Source organism: Montipora foliosa, chromosome 3 (assembly GCF_036669935.1).
Source record: "Montipora foliosa isolate CH-2021 chromosome 3, ASM3666993v2, whole genome shotgun sequence".
Lineage (NCBI taxonomy): Eukaryota > Metazoa > Cnidaria > Anthozoa > Scleractinia > Acroporidae > Montipora > Montipora foliosa.
Genome location: NC_090871.1, coordinates 26,835,790 through 26,856,620, shown reverse-complemented (window position 1 = coordinate 26,856,620; position 20,831 = coordinate 26,835,790). Strand labels below are relative to the sequence as shown.

The 20,831-nt window shown below is 39.2% G+C and overlaps 1 protein-coding gene across 2 annotated transcripts; it reads right to left on the bottom strand.

Moving 5' to 3' along the window:
* Positions 1-148: 148 nt before the first annotated feature.
* LOC137997195 (uncharacterized) lies at positions 149-17,629 on the bottom strand. Of its 2 annotated transcripts, none has more exons than XM_068843054.1 (4): positions 17,000-17,629; positions 7,016-7,083; positions 4,395-4,619; positions 149-2,226 (listed from the first exon to the last, which is right to left on the bottom strand). In XM_068843054.1, the coding sequence occupies exons 1-4, from the start codon at positions 17,377-17,379 to the stop codon at positions 1,667-1,669; spliced, it is 1,233 nt and encodes a 410-aa protein (XP_068699155.1). In that variant the 5' UTR covers positions 17,380-17,629; the 3' UTR covers positions 149-1,666. The 2 variants fall into 2 exon arrangements, with proteins under 2 accessions (XP_068699155.1, XP_068699157.1); XM_068843056.1 differs by lacking the exon at positions 17,000-17,629 and adding an exon at positions 12,313-13,294.
* Positions 17,630-20,831: the final 3,202 nt, after the last annotated feature.

The window sequence follows — 20,831 nt, the reverse complement described above, 5'->3', positions numbered from 1 at the left end:
ACATAACTGGACAGTTCGTGTATCAAAATTGGGTCTTCATCTAATTCCATGCACTATTATTTGAGGACATAACTGACAGACCAACATTTTGCGGAACCACAATTATTTTTCCTTCTAACGCAGACAAATCAGTAAGACAGACCAAATGTCCAAGTTTAACTGCTCTTTTTATCTTCACAATCAATCGTCAAGGAATGGAATACATTTAAAATATAAATTACCAAGAGAAAATTCCACTTTTATCGAGACTGAATGGCATTCTTTCAAAAGTTCTAATAGGATATATTTCAAGGACATCTACAAACGAGAAAGGGTGAAGTAAATTTAAAATCACCAGTGAACATGGTATATCTCGGAGAGTCTTAGGAACTTCCGATTTATTGACAGTCCGAATTAATTTTGTGTGCCGTTGTCTCTTGCATTGGATTTCTTGACTGTGAATATTTGGAGATTTATGTTCTCACCATAAAAGTCTGGTAAATTCTGCCCTTTTTGTCTTCGATCGCAATATTCAATATCAAGTGACCAAGAATAACAACTGAAGCAAATGATCATACGAATTTGAAACGAGCGTAGGTTAAAACTGAGAACAAGGAAATATCCCGCAACTCCGCTAAGGAACTCGCGTTATCCCGTAATAGGAAAACCTTTGCTGACGTCATCATGTACATTCTGTTTGCTCACAGAAGGTAGTGTGCTATTTAGACATTGAGTCAAAAGGTAAAAGTTCTTGTTAAAACTCAAATTTTAAGCCTTTTAACGGTAAAAACAAGCCAGTTATTGGCAATCAAAAACTGATCAATTCTTGGGTGGCAAAAGCGTTAATACACCTTTTTCCAAAATGGCCGCCATTTTAGAATTCTTTTGTTTGATCGAAAATTGGCCCTTTAGGCCTCGTTCAAGGTTAAATGTTCTTTTGAATTTTACGTTTGAAAGCGAGGCCAAAAGGGCCAATTTGGAGTCAAACAAAAGAAAACGTTCTTTGAAAAATTTCGAATTTTCGAAGTATCATTGCTCATAGATTATATGGAATATCTCGTTCAAACTTTAAGAGATAGCTCATTATGCGATGCACTTTCAATATTCAGTGATTTTTTCTATGCTGACTAATTAGAAACCGATAGCCTTATGATAATTAGGCTAAAAATGTAAACAAAGATTCCCGGATTCTAACCATACACTTAAAAGAAGTGTTGCGGGATGTCCCGCTATTCCGGGTTTTAGCCCAATTGCCTTTGTAATGACATATACTCTACAAATTTACTCTAATCAAAGTGCCATACAGTGGTTGTGCTCAGAACGAAAACATAACAACGAAGCAATGAATTAGCGGCAATAACAGCTCGAGCCCGATTTCAATGTGTTCTGAGGACCGACACGATTTTGCCTGTTTTATAAGCGGTTGTTTATTTCTTGGCATGATACGTACTTGGCCTATGCCTTGTCAACAATAAAACATCTTAGATCCTTGGTTTCGCATATGATGCATTTGAAGAGGGGACAATGTTTCACGACTGACGCGTCCCATTCAGTTGAGCCAGTGTTGCTGAGAGGACGATATTCGGAGTATGCGCATTTGTCGGTGTTACATGTAAGTTGTTTCACTGGACTAAAACGAAGTCGCAATGCAATTTCTTTTTTTATAAATTTCATTGCAGACGTTTGCTTAAATTGAACAGACAACGCAAGTCAACGCCTTTTCTCTGTTTGAAGAACTGTCCGACGACGCGGAACAATAGGGTCCATTGCATTTGTATGAAACAGGCTGCAGTGTCGGACCTTGTGTGCCAGTGCTATTGCTTCCAGGCACGCCGCTGGCGTCCGCATTTACACAAATGTGATGTGCACCTTCTCCACTGTGATGAGTCATTAAATATCCATAATACTCTTTCCACCATCCAGGCAAACAAGTGTTACGCGCGGGCATGACCAGGGTAGCAGTTCTTTTCTCGCGAATACAGACGGAGCACGGTACTTGAAAATTATCCAGACTGACAAACAATTCCGGCTTCATTTTCTTCAACATTTCGCACTTCTTACCCCAGTTTTTACACAGCTTTGGGTCAATGTAGCTGAAAATAGTAATGTTGGCGCCGAATTTCACAGGCGACAATGATAGTCCGCTGTCAATTTCTTTGTGACTAATAAATTTAATGCGATGTGGGATACACAGATATTCCGAGCTAACTCTTGGATTCGAGCGAGAATGAAGAGTTGCTACTTTACCTGAAAAAAGTGAAAAGAACGCTTGGTAAGTAGTTACTACTTTAAAGCAATGCGGTTGCAAGTGAGCTACAATTCTGTAGAAATTAATGTGGACACATACGAAATTTCTGAGTGTGCAATTAATGGCGACCTAAACCAAACACTTTTTTATAATGGTAATTGAACTGAGTTGAGTGCAATTTGGTCTGAAATCATACGTGTGATTTCAAAATCGAACGAGCGAGCAGCGCGAGTTCCATTTGAAATCACAAGTATGATTTCAGACCAAACCAAAAGTTCAATTACCACTTTATTACATCCATTTAGAAATCACGCAATAATAATTATTATTATTTAATAGCTAAAATACAGGATTTTCAATGTCAATGCCAATATTTATTAATCCAGCTGGGAACAAAAGTTGCAACACAAAGGTTTTCTTTGTCTTTCATTTTCCTGCAATTTGATTGGTTACCTTAAACAAGCCTTGAAATCTGATTGGCTGTTTTGTTTTAGTGTTCTTTTCTCATTGGCTGGGGAAATGGTGCGATTTTAGAAAAAAATAGAGCAATTTGGGAATAAATCGCACTGCTGAGAGCCAATCAGATCGCAAGGAACACCATTGCTTTTTAAATGGATGTAATAAATGTGAAAATCGTCCATTTATCTTCTCCCTTCCCTTTCATTCAATGTTGAATGCCCAGAAAGGAGAAGGAAGGTTGCGGGGGCAACCTTGCGAATTACGAGGTGGTCGGGGAAGAGAGTCGTGTAAATGAAAAGCGGTCAGAATTTTCGTCAACAAACATTCAACAATTCTTTTTTTGAACACAAAATGTTATGTGTTGAATGAAATTGAAAACGTTTTCCCCCTATTATGCGCGTGCGCACTAATCACTCTCTCAATGACGTATTTATGTCCGTATCCATAGTAACAACCACACCTGAAGCCTGGAGCTGAATGCAAGGCCTCTCGTGAAGCTTTGATGACTGAATCAAATGTTGATTATGCGTTGAAATCGTTTGCCCAGCCCACCAGTCAACGTCGTTCAACATTGTTCAACAAAATCGAACGCATGTTGAAGCAAATGTTAAACCCGTTAGCCTGGGCGTTAAGGCGGTTGCGCATTTCTAACCATTTTCGGTTGAAGATACTGTACTTACAGGTAATCAGCGATTGTCGCAAGCAGCTGGAGCCACGCCTGGCAAGTTAAAAAAGCCCGCAAAAAAAGAAGACTGTCGGTTCACTTTTTGTCAACCATTCACACTGGGAACGTCAGCCAACCGTGAAGTGGGTTCTGTCAATTCTTTTTATCGGTGAATAAAGTAAAGAATGAAGGAAAGGCGCGAAATAACATTGTTTTATTGGGCTTGACTGGATTCAACCCAAGCACAGTTTCCTTTTCAAGTCTTAGAAATTTCAAGTTTGCTGACGTCGTGTGGGAGACGCATTTTAAGCATTTTTTTTTTCACAAGCAGACCAGGCATAGAAACAATTTTTTTACCACAATTGCTTGAAATCTCGCAATCTGATTGGCTAATTTGCCGTTGTCGATAAGAGCCTAGCTGTACGCGTCATTCTCGCGTCAATATGTCACGCAACGTAATAGCCCATTTTGGGAAATAAACCAATCATATTGCAAGAAAGTTATAGACAACGCTTGCTCTTTCTTTGTGTCATGATTTTGGTCACGCTCTGAAATAAAAACTTTCTTTGGCGTTGAATATTGTGGTAAAAAACAAATCGAAAGTGGTCCAGCGTTGTCTGTACTCTTATCGACAACGGTATTCGTCATCACAGAGGTCAAAATTTGTTGTCGACAACATTTTGACCACTGTGATGACGAATATAATGTGACAAATGCCATTGCATTTTTTCACAAGCAGAAACAGTCAAGTTTACACAGCTTCAACTTTTCGGATTTGTTTCGAAAGATTCCATTTTCATCAGAGTGCCCGGTCACTCAACTTTGTGCAGAAATAAAAGTAATTAGATGCAAGGGGATTTCAATAAGCGTCACGAAGTGTCCCCTTGTTCTTGTCCCCAACCTCAACATCACTCGTGTCTAGGAATACAGACAAATGACGTCACAAAGTGCCCCCCCAAATGCTGCTTTTCAAGTAAGGATAAACTGCTGCATTTACCCTGACTGTTATTTTCACGCGGAAAGATATCTTTTAAACTAACTTACCGGAATATAAAGTTTCTACATCTTCCCATTCGGGGCATTCTGCGCATCCCCAACAAGTATAAACTGAGCTCTGTCTTCGCCTCGTTGCTCTTGATCCAGTTTGACTCCAAGCCTGTGTTGCCGATGCGTCAAGTCGGTCCTTGTTGTTTTTCGATTTGGAGGTCGGATTTTCCGACGCATTAGTTTTATCACTTTTTCTCTTGTCCTTTACAAACCCGATTTTTCCTTTGATAAAAACAGACAAAGAAAGAGACGAGACTAAAAGGGTGAAAAACATTTTCAAGTTGGTTGATTATTTCCAGGATTTTACCATAAATTTAATACACTTTGTTATACCTGCCAACTCAAATACCTTTCCGATTGGAGGAGAATGTGTGACGTGTCATGGGTCAAAAATCACTAACTAGGGCGAACAAAACTCACTAACTCCCTAGGGAAACAACGACTTGAACTTGATCAGGTCGTTCACCTTTGAAACAGTGGGAAAGTCCGTGCAAATATCCGTGTATTGTTCTATTTTGAGTTTGGAGGTATAACATAACACTTAATGACTGACCCCACGGAAAACAGTGAGTTTTGTTTCCCCTCGACCCTCAATGTTCCCCTCGGCCTCGGGAAACAAAACTCACTGTTTCCCTTGGGGCCAGTCACTAAGTGCTTATTGTTTCCCCACTAAAGTTGCATAAACTATTAATTTTAAGTGATCTTGGGAATATACAGTGTCCCCAAGAGCATTTGAAAACAAAGTGTATTCTGGGGAATGCGAAAATAGAGAATATAAATGATAGCTTTAGCCCAGGACAACTATAATTAGGAGCGTACAACTTCATTGTATTTGCGGAACGACATTTTAAGGCCTGGCCAAACGCTCGCAACATTTCAACGCAACATCTTGCAACATTGTTGGGCATAACATGTTGCTTACGTTTGGCCACCCTGTTGCGATATGTTGCGATATGTTGCCACGTGTTGGATGATGTTGGATCAAATTTGAGAACGGTCAAATTTTTCGTGCAGCAATTTGGATGTTGCATGATGCTGTACTCGTTTGGCCACGTTCACGCAACATTGTTGTGGTTGCGCTAAGGCATGCGCGTTAGGTCCACTTCTTGCGCGCCAGGGAACTGGGGAACTTGAACATTGTCATGTTGCTTTGAAAATGAAGAAAATGTTGCGTGCGTTTGGCCACCCCGTTCAACACATGTCGCAACATCATGTAACAATGTTGCAAGTCGTTGAGTTGAAATGTTGTGAGCGTTTGGCCAGACCTTCACACAGCTAATACCCAAGGACGATATTTGCTAGTGTAAATTACTTGTCAAGTGCACTTCTCAAGGAAAACTTGTCATATTTTTCATTTACACTACCAAGGAAAACTTGTCAAGGAAAAACTTGTCAAGTGTCACGTACTAGTGTGAACAGTCGGCAAGTTTTCCTTGACAGGTGTACTTGTCAAAGAAAACTTTTTAGTGTAAATGAGGCTTTAACGGGGCAGATTAAATGGAAATATGAAACGCCATGTTAATTATTCAGAGTTCGTAACACATTGCCTGCATTCCACTCCATAAATGATCAGCCTAACTACTGATATTATTGGTCAATTGTGTTCCTTTGAGTCGTGTTGCATGACTTAGCAGGGACCTTGAGATTACGACGGCAGCTTCAACGAGGACGTCATTTCAATCGTGAATACGTGTTTTTCTAATTTGTCGTCATTATTCCAGTTTGATTTCCTTCTACAAACTAGACGAACTACTCAGGAAATGAAGTAAAAGAAGTGGTGTTAATTAAAACCCCGGTAATCAGTGCGCTGTGTTAAGCTCAAGTTTTCCATACAACGTAAAGATTTACAGTGCGACGCGCCTTAGCGTGGCCACCTAACAAAGTTTTTTGCAAATTGTCCGTCAATCAGGATGTGTGAATTTGTTTGACAGTCACTTCTCCTTGCAAAGTTCGCACAGTTGTGACTTGAACACCGTTGCATGGGTTGTTGAGTTGACGTATTTATACGTAATTGTTAAATGTGAAAGTTTGTTGGGTGGCCACTGTAAGGCGCGTTGCACTGTAATTATTTCACAGATTAAGAGTGAAAAGGAAAGAACTGCACCCAAAAAAATGAAGGCGCACTAGCAGAGCCTTGTTTTTTACTTAAGGTCCGTGCAAACGGAAGCAACATTGCCGTGCAACAACTCTCAGCATTGTTGGTTTGCACATCCTGTTGCATGTTGTTGCGATTTGGTTGGGAGTTGTTGCGCGAAGTTTGAAACTGGTCAAACATGCATTTGAGGCAACAACTCCCAAAATTTGTTTTGTTCCGTGACCACTGAAGTGTAGTACACCAATGTTGCACCCGTGTGCACAACGAAAGACCCTAGACAGCAATGACCAGAACCATGGTTGCTGACCAGCGGTTTTCGTTAAACAATGGTTTGTTGGCGGTGCTCAGTCTCGCGGGCTCAGAAAACCTGGTTTTTCGTGCACAACTCATTGAACATTATTGGGGCCACGCACGCGCATTACAATATGGTCTCCATGAGGATGCACGTGCGTCATAGTACGACGTCATTGACTTAGGGCTTACGGTACTTCTATAGTATTTCGCCACCGTACGCCAACCTTACCTTTTCTTCCCGCGGGACATGGTCTTCCTCGACCATCCGTCCCGTTGTCTGTTGTTGCACACTGGACCCTGAGAAATCAAGAAAAAACAGTGAACTTATATTGAAGCAGATATTGAAGCAGATATTGATGGAAAATAGGGGCAGGACCAAACTCATCCAATAGCCGTAACAATGAATCGTGAACATGCCTTCAGTAACGTTCTTGTTGCGTTCAAGTAGATACTCGTTGAGCCTTCAGCAGGACAGGCGATCAGTGGTACTCAGCAAAGAAGACAGTTAATGCTAACTCAGCTTACTTGTTTAATTCACGTCACGAAATAGTCCGCATTACGATCTCTACAGGATGGCTACCTCACTCACTTTCAAAGGCAATAATAAAACAACAACACACACAACTCCCTTATATAGGTTGCGCTACGCTATTCTCTAGAACATTCTAAGTGATTATTGTTCTATAAAGATCACAAATCTTAAGACTTATAAAGAACTACTGATTCCTGAACCTTCTACCACTAGTCAGCAATCTAGAACGTTCTTTCAATGACATATCGTTACACCTTCGTTTGTCAAATAATGATTGTTCTAATCAAATTTCTCCAAAGTTGAAAATGTTGAATCGATGTGAAAGTACAAACCAGGCTTTGGATTAGCCCTCGACAGTTTTGTTCAAAGATTTCTAACACTTATTCATCTACATGCACGAGAGTTATGGATCATCGCAGTTAAGCAGGCATGGCAAGCGTGGATTTTTTGCAGTCTTTATTCGCAGATGCTTCACGTGTTGCTTACAATTTCGATAATCTATGACGGTCGAAGCAAAAGCTAAAAGAGCTAAAAGCTAAAAGAGAAAACACTTTATCGTCCTTCTCCGAGCAAAAGAAGAAAAACCATCACTGAGACTATCCTAGCAAGCCAAGTCAGGTCAATTTTATTTCCTCGCTGTAATTAATTTAGATTACGACATTCAATTAAGAAAAACAGGAACTTCTAACTAATTGAGTATAAACAGTTGTGGGTGAAGAACAAGTCAACCATTCAGTTTTCTAGTTGGCCTTATATCAGCGAGCTAGCCTGCGAGCAGGCTCACTTGTAGGCACAGAAAACGCGAGCCGGCGAAGCCGGCGAGAAGACGTGTTTTCCGTTCCTACAAGTGAGCCTGCTCGCAGGCTATCAGCGAGCATGATTAAATTTACGTGATACTAAATCGCCATATCTGCTTCAATGAAACACTAATGAACTTGTGGCCCTCAATCTTAATTCAGACCAGACCACAACAACAGGAACTCCTTACACTGCCCTTTTTGAATAGTTCGTGGGATGTTCAACGTCCTGTTATGAACAGGGTTTGTAGGACGGGGCCAGCGTTTTATAGTCTTTATCCGAGATGACGTGAAAGGCTAACCATTTGCGGATGTAATAATTACAAATGCAGCACTTTCTCCTCAGTTATTTAAAGACTGTAGTCCGATACTCAATCAATTAACCGATGGGTGGCCGTGAAAGTTATTACCAAGAGCGGATTAGATGTTCACACTTGAGGTTGCAATTTCCTGTTATAGCATTGCAAAAGCAAGAAAACCTTTCAAAATCTTCCAGATATAATTTCCTAATGTAATTAACCAAGAGTAAATTAAGGAGACAGAGAAGGAGTCGCCCAGTCTTGAACTTGGGTTATGTTAATTTCATTTAAGTTATTTTTAGATGTCAGGAAAAAGGAAGTATATTTCCCGAGACGTCCGCATTCCGAAATCTCGACGCCTATAAGTGCCACTCGGGAAAGCCATACTGAATATCCAACAGCCGCCATCACAGAATGCCAAGTAAGTTCGTATGACGTCATGATTTATGCTCGCGATCACCCTGCTAGCAGAGCCTTTCTTTTGCTTGCTCTATTTTGGCGTTCTCGAGAAAGACTCCACATGAATCGAGTAAGATCTTTACTGATTATGCGCTGTATATGTTCCAGGATACAGTCTCAAACCCAAGCCTAAGATCCCGCCGCCATCTTGGTTTTTCACGGTACAGCCGGCTCAATTATAATCATCGGTTTTATTACGAAACGGATGCTTGACTGATCCAGAAGTTCGGGCTGCGGCGGCTTCAAAGAGTTGACGCGATTCAGGCAGAGCCTCCTTATCTCCTTCTCAGCAAAGAAAAATACAAAAGGAGGCTCTGCTCGCAGGGTGGCTCGCGATAGGAGCACTTGGATTTTCCCAAGTATCCTCGAGTCATAATCGAAAAGAATTCATTCTTCAAACAACTTGTCTGTCGCGTGTCCAGGTGGAATAGTTTTCAGTTACCTTCATCATGCGAGGTGGTGGTCTGTCTTCTTTTCATCCTGTGTCCCGAAATTACAATAGAAACGGCCGACCGTGATAACGAATCATTCATTAGTTATCAAAAGCTACCGTTTATTATTAGATTATAATTGATTTCCTTTATTTATTATTACATGTTAAAGAAGATATCATTATGATAAGTTTAATTATCTCTTGATCTACACGGCATGAACCTTACAAAGCATGCCCTATGGTTTCTGTCATTAAAGATAAATTAAGGTCGGTTACTATTTCTAGGATAAGTTATATCATGACAAAAATCTTAACTTTCTCTTGGTTATACTATATAACCCACCAACGACCGATGCCTTTGTTGGTTGAGAATTAGGCTTTCGTGCGGTAGCTCGTGGGTTCAAAATCCGCACTCAGCATAAAGTGCTCCCTTTTCCATGTATTTCATCTGCAAATTGTTAGACTTTCGAATTTTCTTGGATGAGGACTATAAACTGTAGGCCTCGTCTCACAACCCTTCAAGTAAATCTACACATTCTAAAAGAGGCGCTCATATTGGCTCGATGCAAAAGAGTTGAAGAACTGAATGGTGGTAAGGTTGTGAGGGCCATTAATGAACGTGTGGTATCTTTTATGAGATATAGTACAGGTGTTGTGGAATGGGCAAAGGCAGAGTTAGAAGCTGTAGATGGGAAGACGAGAAAGTTGGTAACGATATATGGATATAGTAGGATATACACCCAAAAGCAAATGTAAGCGGGCTGTATTTCCCAAGAAAGGTTGCTGGGCTTGTTCAGTGAGTGAAAGACAGAGCCTTGAGGAATATATACAACAGAGTCAAAAAACCTGCTGAAAGCTGTTCACCAGGCTCTCAACAATGTGTCGGAAGAAGGAGAAATGGGGTACAAACAACGACGAGAATGAGAGGAAAAACCTCTGCATGGTCAGTTTCTGTGACAGATGGAAGATGTATCTAGTGGCAAGACTTGGCTACGGTTGAAGAAGGGAGATATGAAGAAAGAAACAGAAGGTTCGTTAACTGCTGCACGAGACAAGGCCCTCTAAACTAATGCAGTGAAGTCCGAGATTGACAAACGGAGCGTTAGCCCTAAATGCAGGGCGTGCAATGTTGCAGAAGAATCAGTTAACCATAAGAGTCTGTGAATGTGGCAATTTAGACCAGAAAGATAAGGCTAGACATGACAATGTGGCGAAGGCCGTTCACTGGAGTCTTTGTAGGTAGAATAGCTTGGATTGTAAGGATAAATGGTATGAACATACACCAGAAAGGGTGGCACGGAATGATGGAGTCAAGATCCTTTGGGACTTTGGTGTACAAACCGACCACCGTATTGAACTTAATAGACCTGACTTAGTGGTTGTAGATAAACACCAAAGCGTATGCCAGCTAATCGATGTAGCAATCCCTAGTGATGCTAGAGTTGAAAGCAAGGAGAAGGAGAAAATCAAAAAATACCAAGATCTGAAGAGGAAAATTAAGAAAATGTGGAATGTGAAGACAACAGTCATACCCATCGTTATTGGGGCACTTGGAGCAATTGAAAAGGACTAGAAGGTCACCAAGGAAGGATTGGAATAAAAGTCAGTTTAAGTCAAATTCAGAAGACTGCGCTACTGGGAACTGCCAGAATGCTCCGTAGAGTTCTTGATTGCTGAGGCCTCAGGATGTGCTCTGCATCAGAGCTTCAGATATTTGTAATAATAATAATAATAATCATCATCATCATCATCATCATCATCACATCATAATAATATCGTCCAGGTGATGAGATAAGCCTTTCTAGAGGTACTTCCTGTGCGATCGTATGCCAATCAATAATTTATTGTGATCATCAGAGTTCGTAAATCGAAGTTGTTTCTAGACCACCTGCCAATGAATTAGTTGAGTCCATTCGTGTAATGAATTTCATCGTAAGCGCGCTACAAATAACAAGAAAATGTAGGTAATTCAACAATGAAAGATGTATTTCCTCCGGTTTTTAGTTCGTTATTTTCTGCTAACTAGTATGAGTCCTTGTTTGCAACATGCCAAAGAGGAATGATTAAAAGAAGTCTGCTCTTACTGGTCTTGTGGTTTCCGTCATCGTTGTGTAACAAATAAAAAGAAAGATATAGATTCCCTGGGTCCGCCAAAACAATGATGTTTATTCTTATATCTGTATAGCTAAAATGTAAACCAGGCAGCATGTCATTCACATATTATGGGCAATTGGTTGTGTTTATGGACTTACAGCCGAGTCGTAAAACTCGCAATGGCAAGCAGATGAAGAATCAAGTTGTTAATAATAAGACAAAAATCCATATCCTGTTAAAGAAAACGAGTTTCATCAATTCAATCCGAAAAATAATTCAAAATCGAAGTGCACACAAAGAAAATGACACACTTCCCTCAAGCCGTGATCGCGTTCGTTGAACTCTTTCAGTTATTTGAATGGAGATCCTATATTTTGTCAATATGACCACAAAAAACAGCCATTGTTTTCTTCAATAAGCGTCATTTAGCTTTAAGTCCAATTTTCACAGTTTGTTAGCTTTTAATAAACACATAAACTTCTACCAGTCAAGTTTATGGTTCGGGAATGACTATGTCAGTCAACAAAGGCAAGACAACTTACTCATGAATACCGGCCAACGTACTGGAAGCAACGGTTCATTGTGAATATTTACTGACTACCCCCTGTGCAGGAAATTGCAACTTGCCCAATAGAAGCAATTTCTTTATTGTCTTATATCAACTTTGGAAAGGGTTTGAGCGACCTTGAACAAGGTCGCTAGACATGTTTTTACCGCTCTCTAGTTTAATCGACGCCGTTTTTTGCTCTTCGGAAACTTCGAAGAGAACTCTGTATTAAATCTTATTTTTCTAGAAATGTAAAAAATTGGCCGTTTTTTTAAGATCGACCACTAATGAAGGGTTTTTTTTTTTAAAAAGGAAATTTTCTTTTTTACAGCTTTATTTAGTTTTATGCGGCATGGCGATCTCACCTTGACTCCAAGTCAGCGATGTTAATGCGTAAAACATCGACCAGATTTTCCAAGCTTTCGACATTGGTTTCAGTTCTTTTTAAATCGGCGCTAGTTTTCCCTTGCAAAGCAGCAAACACAACAATGATACTGCCGATAGCGAAAACCACAGCACTTCGCATCACCCACGGGTTCTTAATATTTGTGCAGTTTGACGGACTAGAGCGGTTTGGTTTAGGGAGCCTTCCTTGATAAACGCTGGGTCGCTGTATCGGTTTCGAGTTGCTACGCTCAATCATCGGCAATTTAGCAGTGCAGTTCGTTGATGTATTAGGGTCAAGTGGTGCTTCCTTTGTGAAAGAAACCTTTATCTTCGATTCTTCGGTCTTCATTTCATCTTTTTCTACTCGGAGAAGCGATTATACCAAAAAAAGTCCAGCTGTAATTTATGCCTGGTCCAGATTCAACGCATAGTCGTATTCCATTGACTGGAGGACGTGTTCACATTCACGTTAACTTGAAAATGGCAGAAAACGCACTGAAACATTCTCCACGAAAGATCAACTCCAGTATTAGAACGTCCAATTGCTAGGCACATAAAGGCTGAAGTCAAATCAAGACTTGTCATGCAACTGCACGTTCACCTGTCTCTAATAAAACTGCCGGCGAATCACCACGCGATTAACTGCATTCACACTCGTCAGTCAGCGATCAATAATCGCCTATATGGTGTTGAAGTGAACCTTACGACAGGGAACTTTTTTCCCATCGTTTCAATTTGAACTTAGCGTAGGACGATATTACTTCTCAGCTTGTTAGCGTATTTCTGTACAGTTTTCCGAAAGACGTAAACAAATCGTAAAATTGCTTTCGGGAAATTAACGGCTTTGTTTCCCACACAACATAAACGCAGCAAGATAGTCCACAGCTTCCAACAATATTGCTCTGAAACAATTTGGTTGCTATTAGTGATACAATCCTACGACAGAGAAATTTTTGAAACTGTTTTGAGGCAAGAGCGAATGATACGTGACCAAGCGCAAATGGCTTTTAAGTAATTAACGACTTTGATTTTTCCCGCAAAACAAAATACATAACGGCTTTAAAGGAGTACCTTATATTCAAAGAAAACGCATTTACTTGGAAGATAAAAAACAGACAAGGTTACAGTCGGCAGGAAAAACAAAACTGGTACCTCAACTCTATTCGCAGTCAAGTCAGATTTATTAGTATGGAAAATCATGATCTTTTCAAACGATTTTGAGCCATATTTCTGGGCCATTTATACTTCCCTGTGAGAACTAAGGAGTGATAACGTTTTCTAGATATCTTTTGTGGTCGAGGAACCTACAATAAATAACTCTGGACAGATAATTTACGTTGCGGCCTCTCATTTTCTTTTAGAACTTGCAGGTGGTATAAAAGCACGCAATGCCATGCCCACGTTTAATGGATTTGACAACATAAAAAATCTCAAAGCAAGCGAAATTGCCACCGAAATGCCTTGGGTAACGACATTTAAATTGAAAAGTAAATAGACGACAGTTCCCGCTTTTTTCCCACCAATAAATGACTGCCAGCTGACAGCAGCTTGGCCGAATTCTTGAAGAAAGGTAATTTAAATTGAAGCTTTTAATAATTGTTTTAGACATCGAAATAACTGGACAAAATGAATGCGTGAAAAGAACAGGTCTGGATAACAAAAGCGATGTAAATATTAATTTCGGTGCATCAAATCTTTAAGGATTTCATTGTTTCTACTCTTGGTGTTTTGAATAGTTAGGGCCAAAATGTGATCTAAAGTTATTTTTCCCGACAGAGAACTTTGGCTGTAAACAAAACGGGAAACAGCCTACTATTGCGTCTTCGTCATTTACACTCAGTGATAGTATGGATCCGTATAGTGGATCTGCGTGGAGCTGCGCTTGTAATGTGAATGCTTCCGGTACAAATTACGCTTGATAAAGTATCTGAAATTTATCATGATCCCCCTGCGTGGGTGTTATAATCATCATCAACGAATCCTCAATAGGCTATAATCGACATTAAATATTTATTTATGGAAAATGAGTGAGGAATTCAGAGAAATTCCATTGAACTGTGAATTGCCAGATGGCAAGAACATAATGTATAACATACAAAAATATTAGGAGAAATAAAACAAACAAACAAATGCTTAAATGACTGTAAAAAGTGTGTATATGGAAAAAGTTGCGTTAGAAACGGATATAGAGTAAACAAATAACTTAAATTACTAATGCATAAAAGCTGTGAGTGGCGTGTTTGATAATTTCGATTCCCAAGTACATGATAACAGCTTCTGATTCTGATCGGGTTCGTATTCCACAGAGAATATCTCGACTTCTTTTGGCTCCTTTTGATGCGAAAAAATATAATTGACATTTTTTAACCAGAAAATGGATACAAAATTAGATAATAAAATACAAAGAAAATATTTTTGGGAAATCAGTGAAGGAAGAGGAGGTTGAAAAAAAAAATGAAGAAATGACCAAATGCTTAAAAGACACCTTCAATATCCTGCGCATGCGCTGTTCTTTCGACTACGCGAAAATTACACTTTGTGTTAGTTCCAGTTCTCGAAAAAGGCGATGGCACAAAAGACGTATATTTCATAATAAAATGATGACTCAACCAAGAACGACTAAGTTGGTAACTAGACAAAAAGCTCGCCCGAAAAAGACGAAGCCAAGCTCTAAGCTCTAAGTTAAAATGAATTATACTGTAAAGAAAACGTTAATCCTTCTAAATCAATAGAGCGGTTTTCAGATGAGTGTCGTAAAAAAAATGCCAAAGTAGTTACTTTGACCAATCACAGGAGTTGCAAACAACGCGATATTTTGGGTTTCTCAATGACATCATTCATATGATATTTAACAGTGGTCTAACGGTTAGCGCGCTGGACTTCGGATCGAACAGTCCGAGTGCGAGGCCTGGCCAGGTCATTGTGTTGTGTTCTTGGGCAAGACACTTTACTCTCGCAGTACCCCTCTTCACCCAGGAATATAAATGGGTACCGGCAAATTTAATGCTGGGGACAACCCTGCGATGGACTACCATCCCATCCAGGGGGGAGCAGAAATACTCCTAGTCGCTTCATGCTACAGTAACTGGAGAAAGAGCCGGCCTGATGGGCCACTAGGCTTGTAGCAGACTGTACCTTTATAGGGTAGCCATTAAGTAACAAAATCCTTGTTAAATATCATATGAATGATGTCATTGAGAAACATCAAAATATGTCAAGCCTGAACCGCGCGTTTTTTCTGATTTTTGTGACGTCAGCGTGACCAAATCTGTAAAACCTCCGTTTCCTTCGGTAATTTTTTTTGAAAATCGGATCAGTTCTAGCCACATACATTTCCTATCAAATGTTTATCAAATTACAGAATATTGGCAAAACCGTCTGAACGACCTTGACTTTTTACCACTTCAAAATGTCAGGCAATATCATTTCCATAATGTGGCAAAAAAATAAAAAAATTCACCGAAGGAGAGTATAAATATTAAGGAATTTAGGCCAAGAATAAGAATATATCTGCCTGTCATTAGATGTGATGTTGCCATGGTAACGGCCATAACCCAAAAAATAAGCCTTACTATATTGGTACCCATACTGGTAAATCTCTACAGGAAACATTTTTAAAGAAATTAACTGGGTTTCCTTTTGTAACTCGTGCCCTGTAGTGAGGGTATTCGCAAATACTCTAGGGAGCCTTGAGAAGATCAAAATCAAGGGTTAACCTTTACCGAAAAGATGATTAGAGTTGACGAAACGAAGCGAGAACAAACCAGTAGACAATGGAAATCGAAGTACTCTTGGGAATTATTCAAGTTCTCTTTAGGCCGGACTCCAAAAGCGTCATTTTCGGATTTCCGCAGATTGCAGGCAACTCCTAAATAAATAAACCCACGTGCCGGAAATCGAATTAGTAATATTGAAGACCCAAAGGTCTTTAAACCTGGTCTTGTTTGCGGAATAGATGATGCGTAATAAACGATTGACCTGAGTACTCTGATTTGCTTTTAGTGTTATCTTTATAATGTCCTCAGACAGCCCAGCATAATCAGAACCAAAGTATTTGTGGTCAGGAGATCAAGACAATCAGGTCACAATTTATCAGTTGAATATGTAACAAAGCGTATCACATCGCAACTGCGCGGGAAAAACGCGTTGCATTCCTGACAAAAAGGGATTAAGACGGGTATGCCTGGCAGTTGTTAATTTTGATGACTAAGATGTTGTTGTCAGCGTGTATTTGGATCATGAGCGAAAAAATTGGCTTAAAATCTTTGCATATAATCCGAGAGTGAAGGTCAATGGGGCGATAATGCATCTTACGAGTAGCTTTGGAGCACGAAGCCGGACTCGGTGATACAACTCCCTCAACGATGCATGGAAGTTCTTAAAAGAACAAAATCCTCACCGCTCTGGGAGACGCAATTACAATCTACTTAGCCGAGGAGCGAGCTAATCTAAACTTTAAATCGACCACGATTCACATGGATTAAAGGATATGAATTCCAACCCGATGATAAATGAAAAAAACTACGTGGCAACTAATCAAGGAGAGTACAATTTCGCAAAACAACGTTGCAGCAAGCAATAATTGCCAATCAATTTACAAATGATCAATGATAAAATATAGAATTTTGTTACTTTATGTTTAAATTTCAAATTAAAACTGCATACCTGTGCTCTAAATGTCTCAAGTACCGCTTAATCTCTAGCATTTCCTGGCGAATTGAAGAAACACTCTGTCGCTTAGTTCTCGAAGGCCCCTTAGCTTTTTTACCACACTCCACCTTGAGAACATCCAGAGAGCCTTCCATTTTGATAATTGACAACTCCATGTCTGCAATTCGTTCGCCTGCTTGTTGAATTCCTCTCAATATATTCTCAACGTTTACGGAACTCGGTCTGTTTAAAAGGATTTGAGCCTGACACACAGCATACAACACCAAAACGACAAATATTAACAGTTTTGTTGAACTGCAGTTGCGACACGTTGTTTCCTCTGGCACTTCGTTGATGCTTGGAGATCCCGAAGTCATCCCTGATTTTTTACGCATGGCAGAGATCGCATTTCCACGTTGATATTGTTTACTCCTTAAGCGAATTTCACAAAGATTTCAAAACAAAAATCTCAACTTCATGGGCTTTATAGTTTTATGGGTGCTCAGAATTGCACCGAGTTTCCTGCCCAGTACCAAAATGGATAAACGACGTGAATAAATTCGAATTTGAACTTGGAAGTTGATCAACGATTTTACAGAGTATGGTCTTCATTCGACAACGTTCGACGATTCTGTGTTCTGAGGTCAGAAATTTAATACAAGAAAAAGTGATTGATTTGTCGCGTATGACACACGAAACGTGAACTATCTTTCATCTGATACCCATCTGCCCTGATGAAAGACCTGACCTCTTCAAGTTAAAATATCCCATTTACAAACAATTGCGTTGATGCTTGGGCAAAATTTCTTACCGTGTATGGTATTTTATGAAGTAAACGACCCGAAAAATAATTTGAACGAATGGTCTGGTGAAACCGGCTTTTTTTTTAACTTGGAGTTTACGTTGCACTTTTCTGTGTAAACATGTTCTTACACATTCGCCAAGAGTTAGTGTAGAGCGACTTCTTGATTTGGAGATCCTATTTTTTTTAGAACTACGAACATTAAGATCCATCTTATATTATTTTCGCATTTAAAAACTTAATCTACATGTCATTACTTCATTCATTCAGTTATACTATTTATTTATTTATTTATTATTTATTTATTTATTTATTTATTACGTAATGCATCTATCCATTGTAGCTTTACTGTCAAGGCAACGAATCGTAGTCTTCAGTTGAAAATGTTGTGAAGCCAGGGATACTATACAATGATGGGATTTGATCGTGTATCCACGTATATGTTGTCCTGAGAACAGTGAGAAGGACTGTTGTTTGCCTTGACTGACGTTTCGCATCTTCAGAATCTTGACTATGGAGAAACCTTGACTCAAAGTAGATGGTGCCCGCTCAAGGCTGTCGAAATGCGAGGCTCAAAAAACAGTCCTTCCGGGGACTACATTCCCAACTGCAGTGCTATTCGAAAGAATATTTTTACTTTTATTAACATGGTCAAAAGTCAACGACGGAAGATCGATTAAACGCGCTCGGCCCCAATTTTCTAGGTCAACTCCATGTTTCAACGAGGCCAGCGCGTAACCCAAATCCGGAGTTTCAAGGCAAAAATTGAGTATTCATGTTTTTTCATGTTTTTGCAAAAACTGCGAGTTCACTAATTTGAAGCAAATGCGCTTTAATATTTATGCGTATCGGACTTAACTGTCTGAGACTATCGGAGCGATACAGTATAAATGTTCCTTTAGTAAAACAAAAAATATGCATACTGATCCTGCAATCAGCTTAACGCTTTAGAAAATGCTCGTCACCAGATTACGCAGTGTTTGCTTATGCCGAAATATTTCATTAAATAGCAGAAAATGAAATTCTTCCTAGTCGCATGTCGTTGCAATTGATGCAAGTTCCATGCATCTCTTAAAAGTGTAACATTTTTTATAGTCGTATCAAACAATACCATTTCAAGTCCAAAAAAAGCTCTCTTTCAAAACGAGTTTCAATTTTTTTGTGGTTGCGTGCATGAGTTTAAGATGTGCAATTCATTGTTATCTTGATGTTCCACAGAAAAATTGGTTTGAAATAATTTTAGCCTACGGATAATCGGTTTCCACTTTTTAGTCGTGTGTCCTTCTGACTGACACAAACCAGGTTAGCAAATGCATGGTCTATAAGGGATAAAATTTTGTTATTGGTTATCAATGATGAAACAAAAAAAGGAATAAACGGTTAAGGTCCCAGAATATTCCTAATTGAGCATGTTCTTTTTCAAATTTCAATCAATTGTGAAGAGAGCAAAAATTTAAACATAAATGAAATATTATATGTTTAAATTTTTACACCTCCTGTTGTGTTAAAGGTGCTGTGACACGGCAGTAAAGTTCATTTTGTGACTCGTCCCTTTTCGCTATACATAACATTCAAACAGCACAAACCAAAGCTTCGTGATGAAAAGTGTCTGTCGAGCATACATGATAAAGTTACAAACTAACAGACTCAACTTTGAAAAAATGTTGTTCAATTTTTGCCTATCCCCACGTCCTTTTTTTTTTCAAATCTTCCTTCCACTGCCACTCAATTTACCTTTTCTCGTAGAGCCTTCATTTGAAAGGGCAACTAAACCAGTGGAAATCTCCTACCAAATTAACGAGTAAAACAAAATTTCGTATAAGACATGGCACATGCAATGATCAGGCGACTATCAAAACTGCTATGAAAAGTATTTCAAGATCAAAATGTTATGACTACGGTATGCTTACAATCATTTTAAGCATACTCACTGTACTGGACGGTTGTCACATCAATAACCTCAATGTCTCAGTTCTCGCGTGTAGTTTTTAAAATATCTTTCGGATAAAAGAAAAATTCTAATATCCAATATTAAAACCTTGACTGATGCTTGATTTAAAAGATAATCATCAGTTCAGATATCAGGTTTTTTTTGTAAGTTTGGTGCTTCTCACTCAAAGAAACATAAACAAATTAACGTGACACGAGGATAGCTGAACAAGAAACATTTCCACTGCACAAAGACAGTACGCTATAGAAATCCTATGGTCGCAAGCCAATTATAACGTAGCTATACCAAAGCATTCAAGGTATTTACGTACCGAAACACTTGGAAACTCTTAATAGAAGTCCTTTGTAATTTCACCTCTAATTGATAAGAGTCAGAGATTCTTTTCTGACAAGTTTTCCTGGACTGAGGAAATTCTAATATAGAAATTGAAATCAAATGAAATTGTGCTAAATTGTCCGGTAACTTGACCCTTGAGGATATAGAGAGAAGAGGAAGATTGCTTTATAACATTTCATGTTAGAGCTGGACCACACAAACTGTTGATGACAATTATCTTCAAAGCATCCGATCCTTATCTAAATCAGACATCAAAGAGGGTACTTGTGATTCAACTCATAACTAACGCTAAATTAACCGATTTTTCTTCAGAGACTCACAAAAAAACAAAAAAATCTCCTTACTGTACGGTACGCAACTATTCATGAAATAGCGCAGGACTAAGTCCTTCGGCTACGACTCGGAGAATTTGCCACTAAATTGGTTAAAATAAAAAAGAGGGATTCTGAGAACAAACCACTTGTCAAAAAGGAAAGTTTTGCTAAGTAAGTTCAAGAAGTACAGACCAGTTGGTTCAGTAGAGACTGCAAAAGACTTCCATGCAGGAGGTCACGAGTCCAAACACCGGACGAGTAAACACTCAGGAAAGAGTTCTTCCTTTGTAATTGTATCTGCAAAGGGCAACACTTTCAAGTCTTGTCCAAGAACAACTTTATAAACGGCATAGTCCGTCAGTTTGCAATGTTAATAATGATTGGTCCACTAGGAAAGAAGCTTTAAAGCGGACCACTGCGACCACACGAATAATTATCGTCAGC

What these genes read in the sequence shown, in the direction of transcription:
- LOC137997195 (XM_068843054.1), bottom strand. Translation starts at nt 17,379, where the DNA reads ATGCGTAAAAAATCAGGGATGACTTCGGGATCTCCAAGCATCAACGAA. An exon ending in TTGAGACATTTAGAGCACAG is followed by an intron (nt 7,084 to 16,999) that starts GTATGCAGTTTT and finishes TTGATTTCTCAG; the next exon opens with GGTCCAGTGTGCAACAACAG. An exon ending in ATGTCCCGCGGGAAGAAAAG is followed by an intron (nt 4,620 to 7,015) that starts GTAAGGTTGGCG and finishes TTTTTATCAAAG; the next exon opens with GAAAAATCGGGTTTGTAAAG.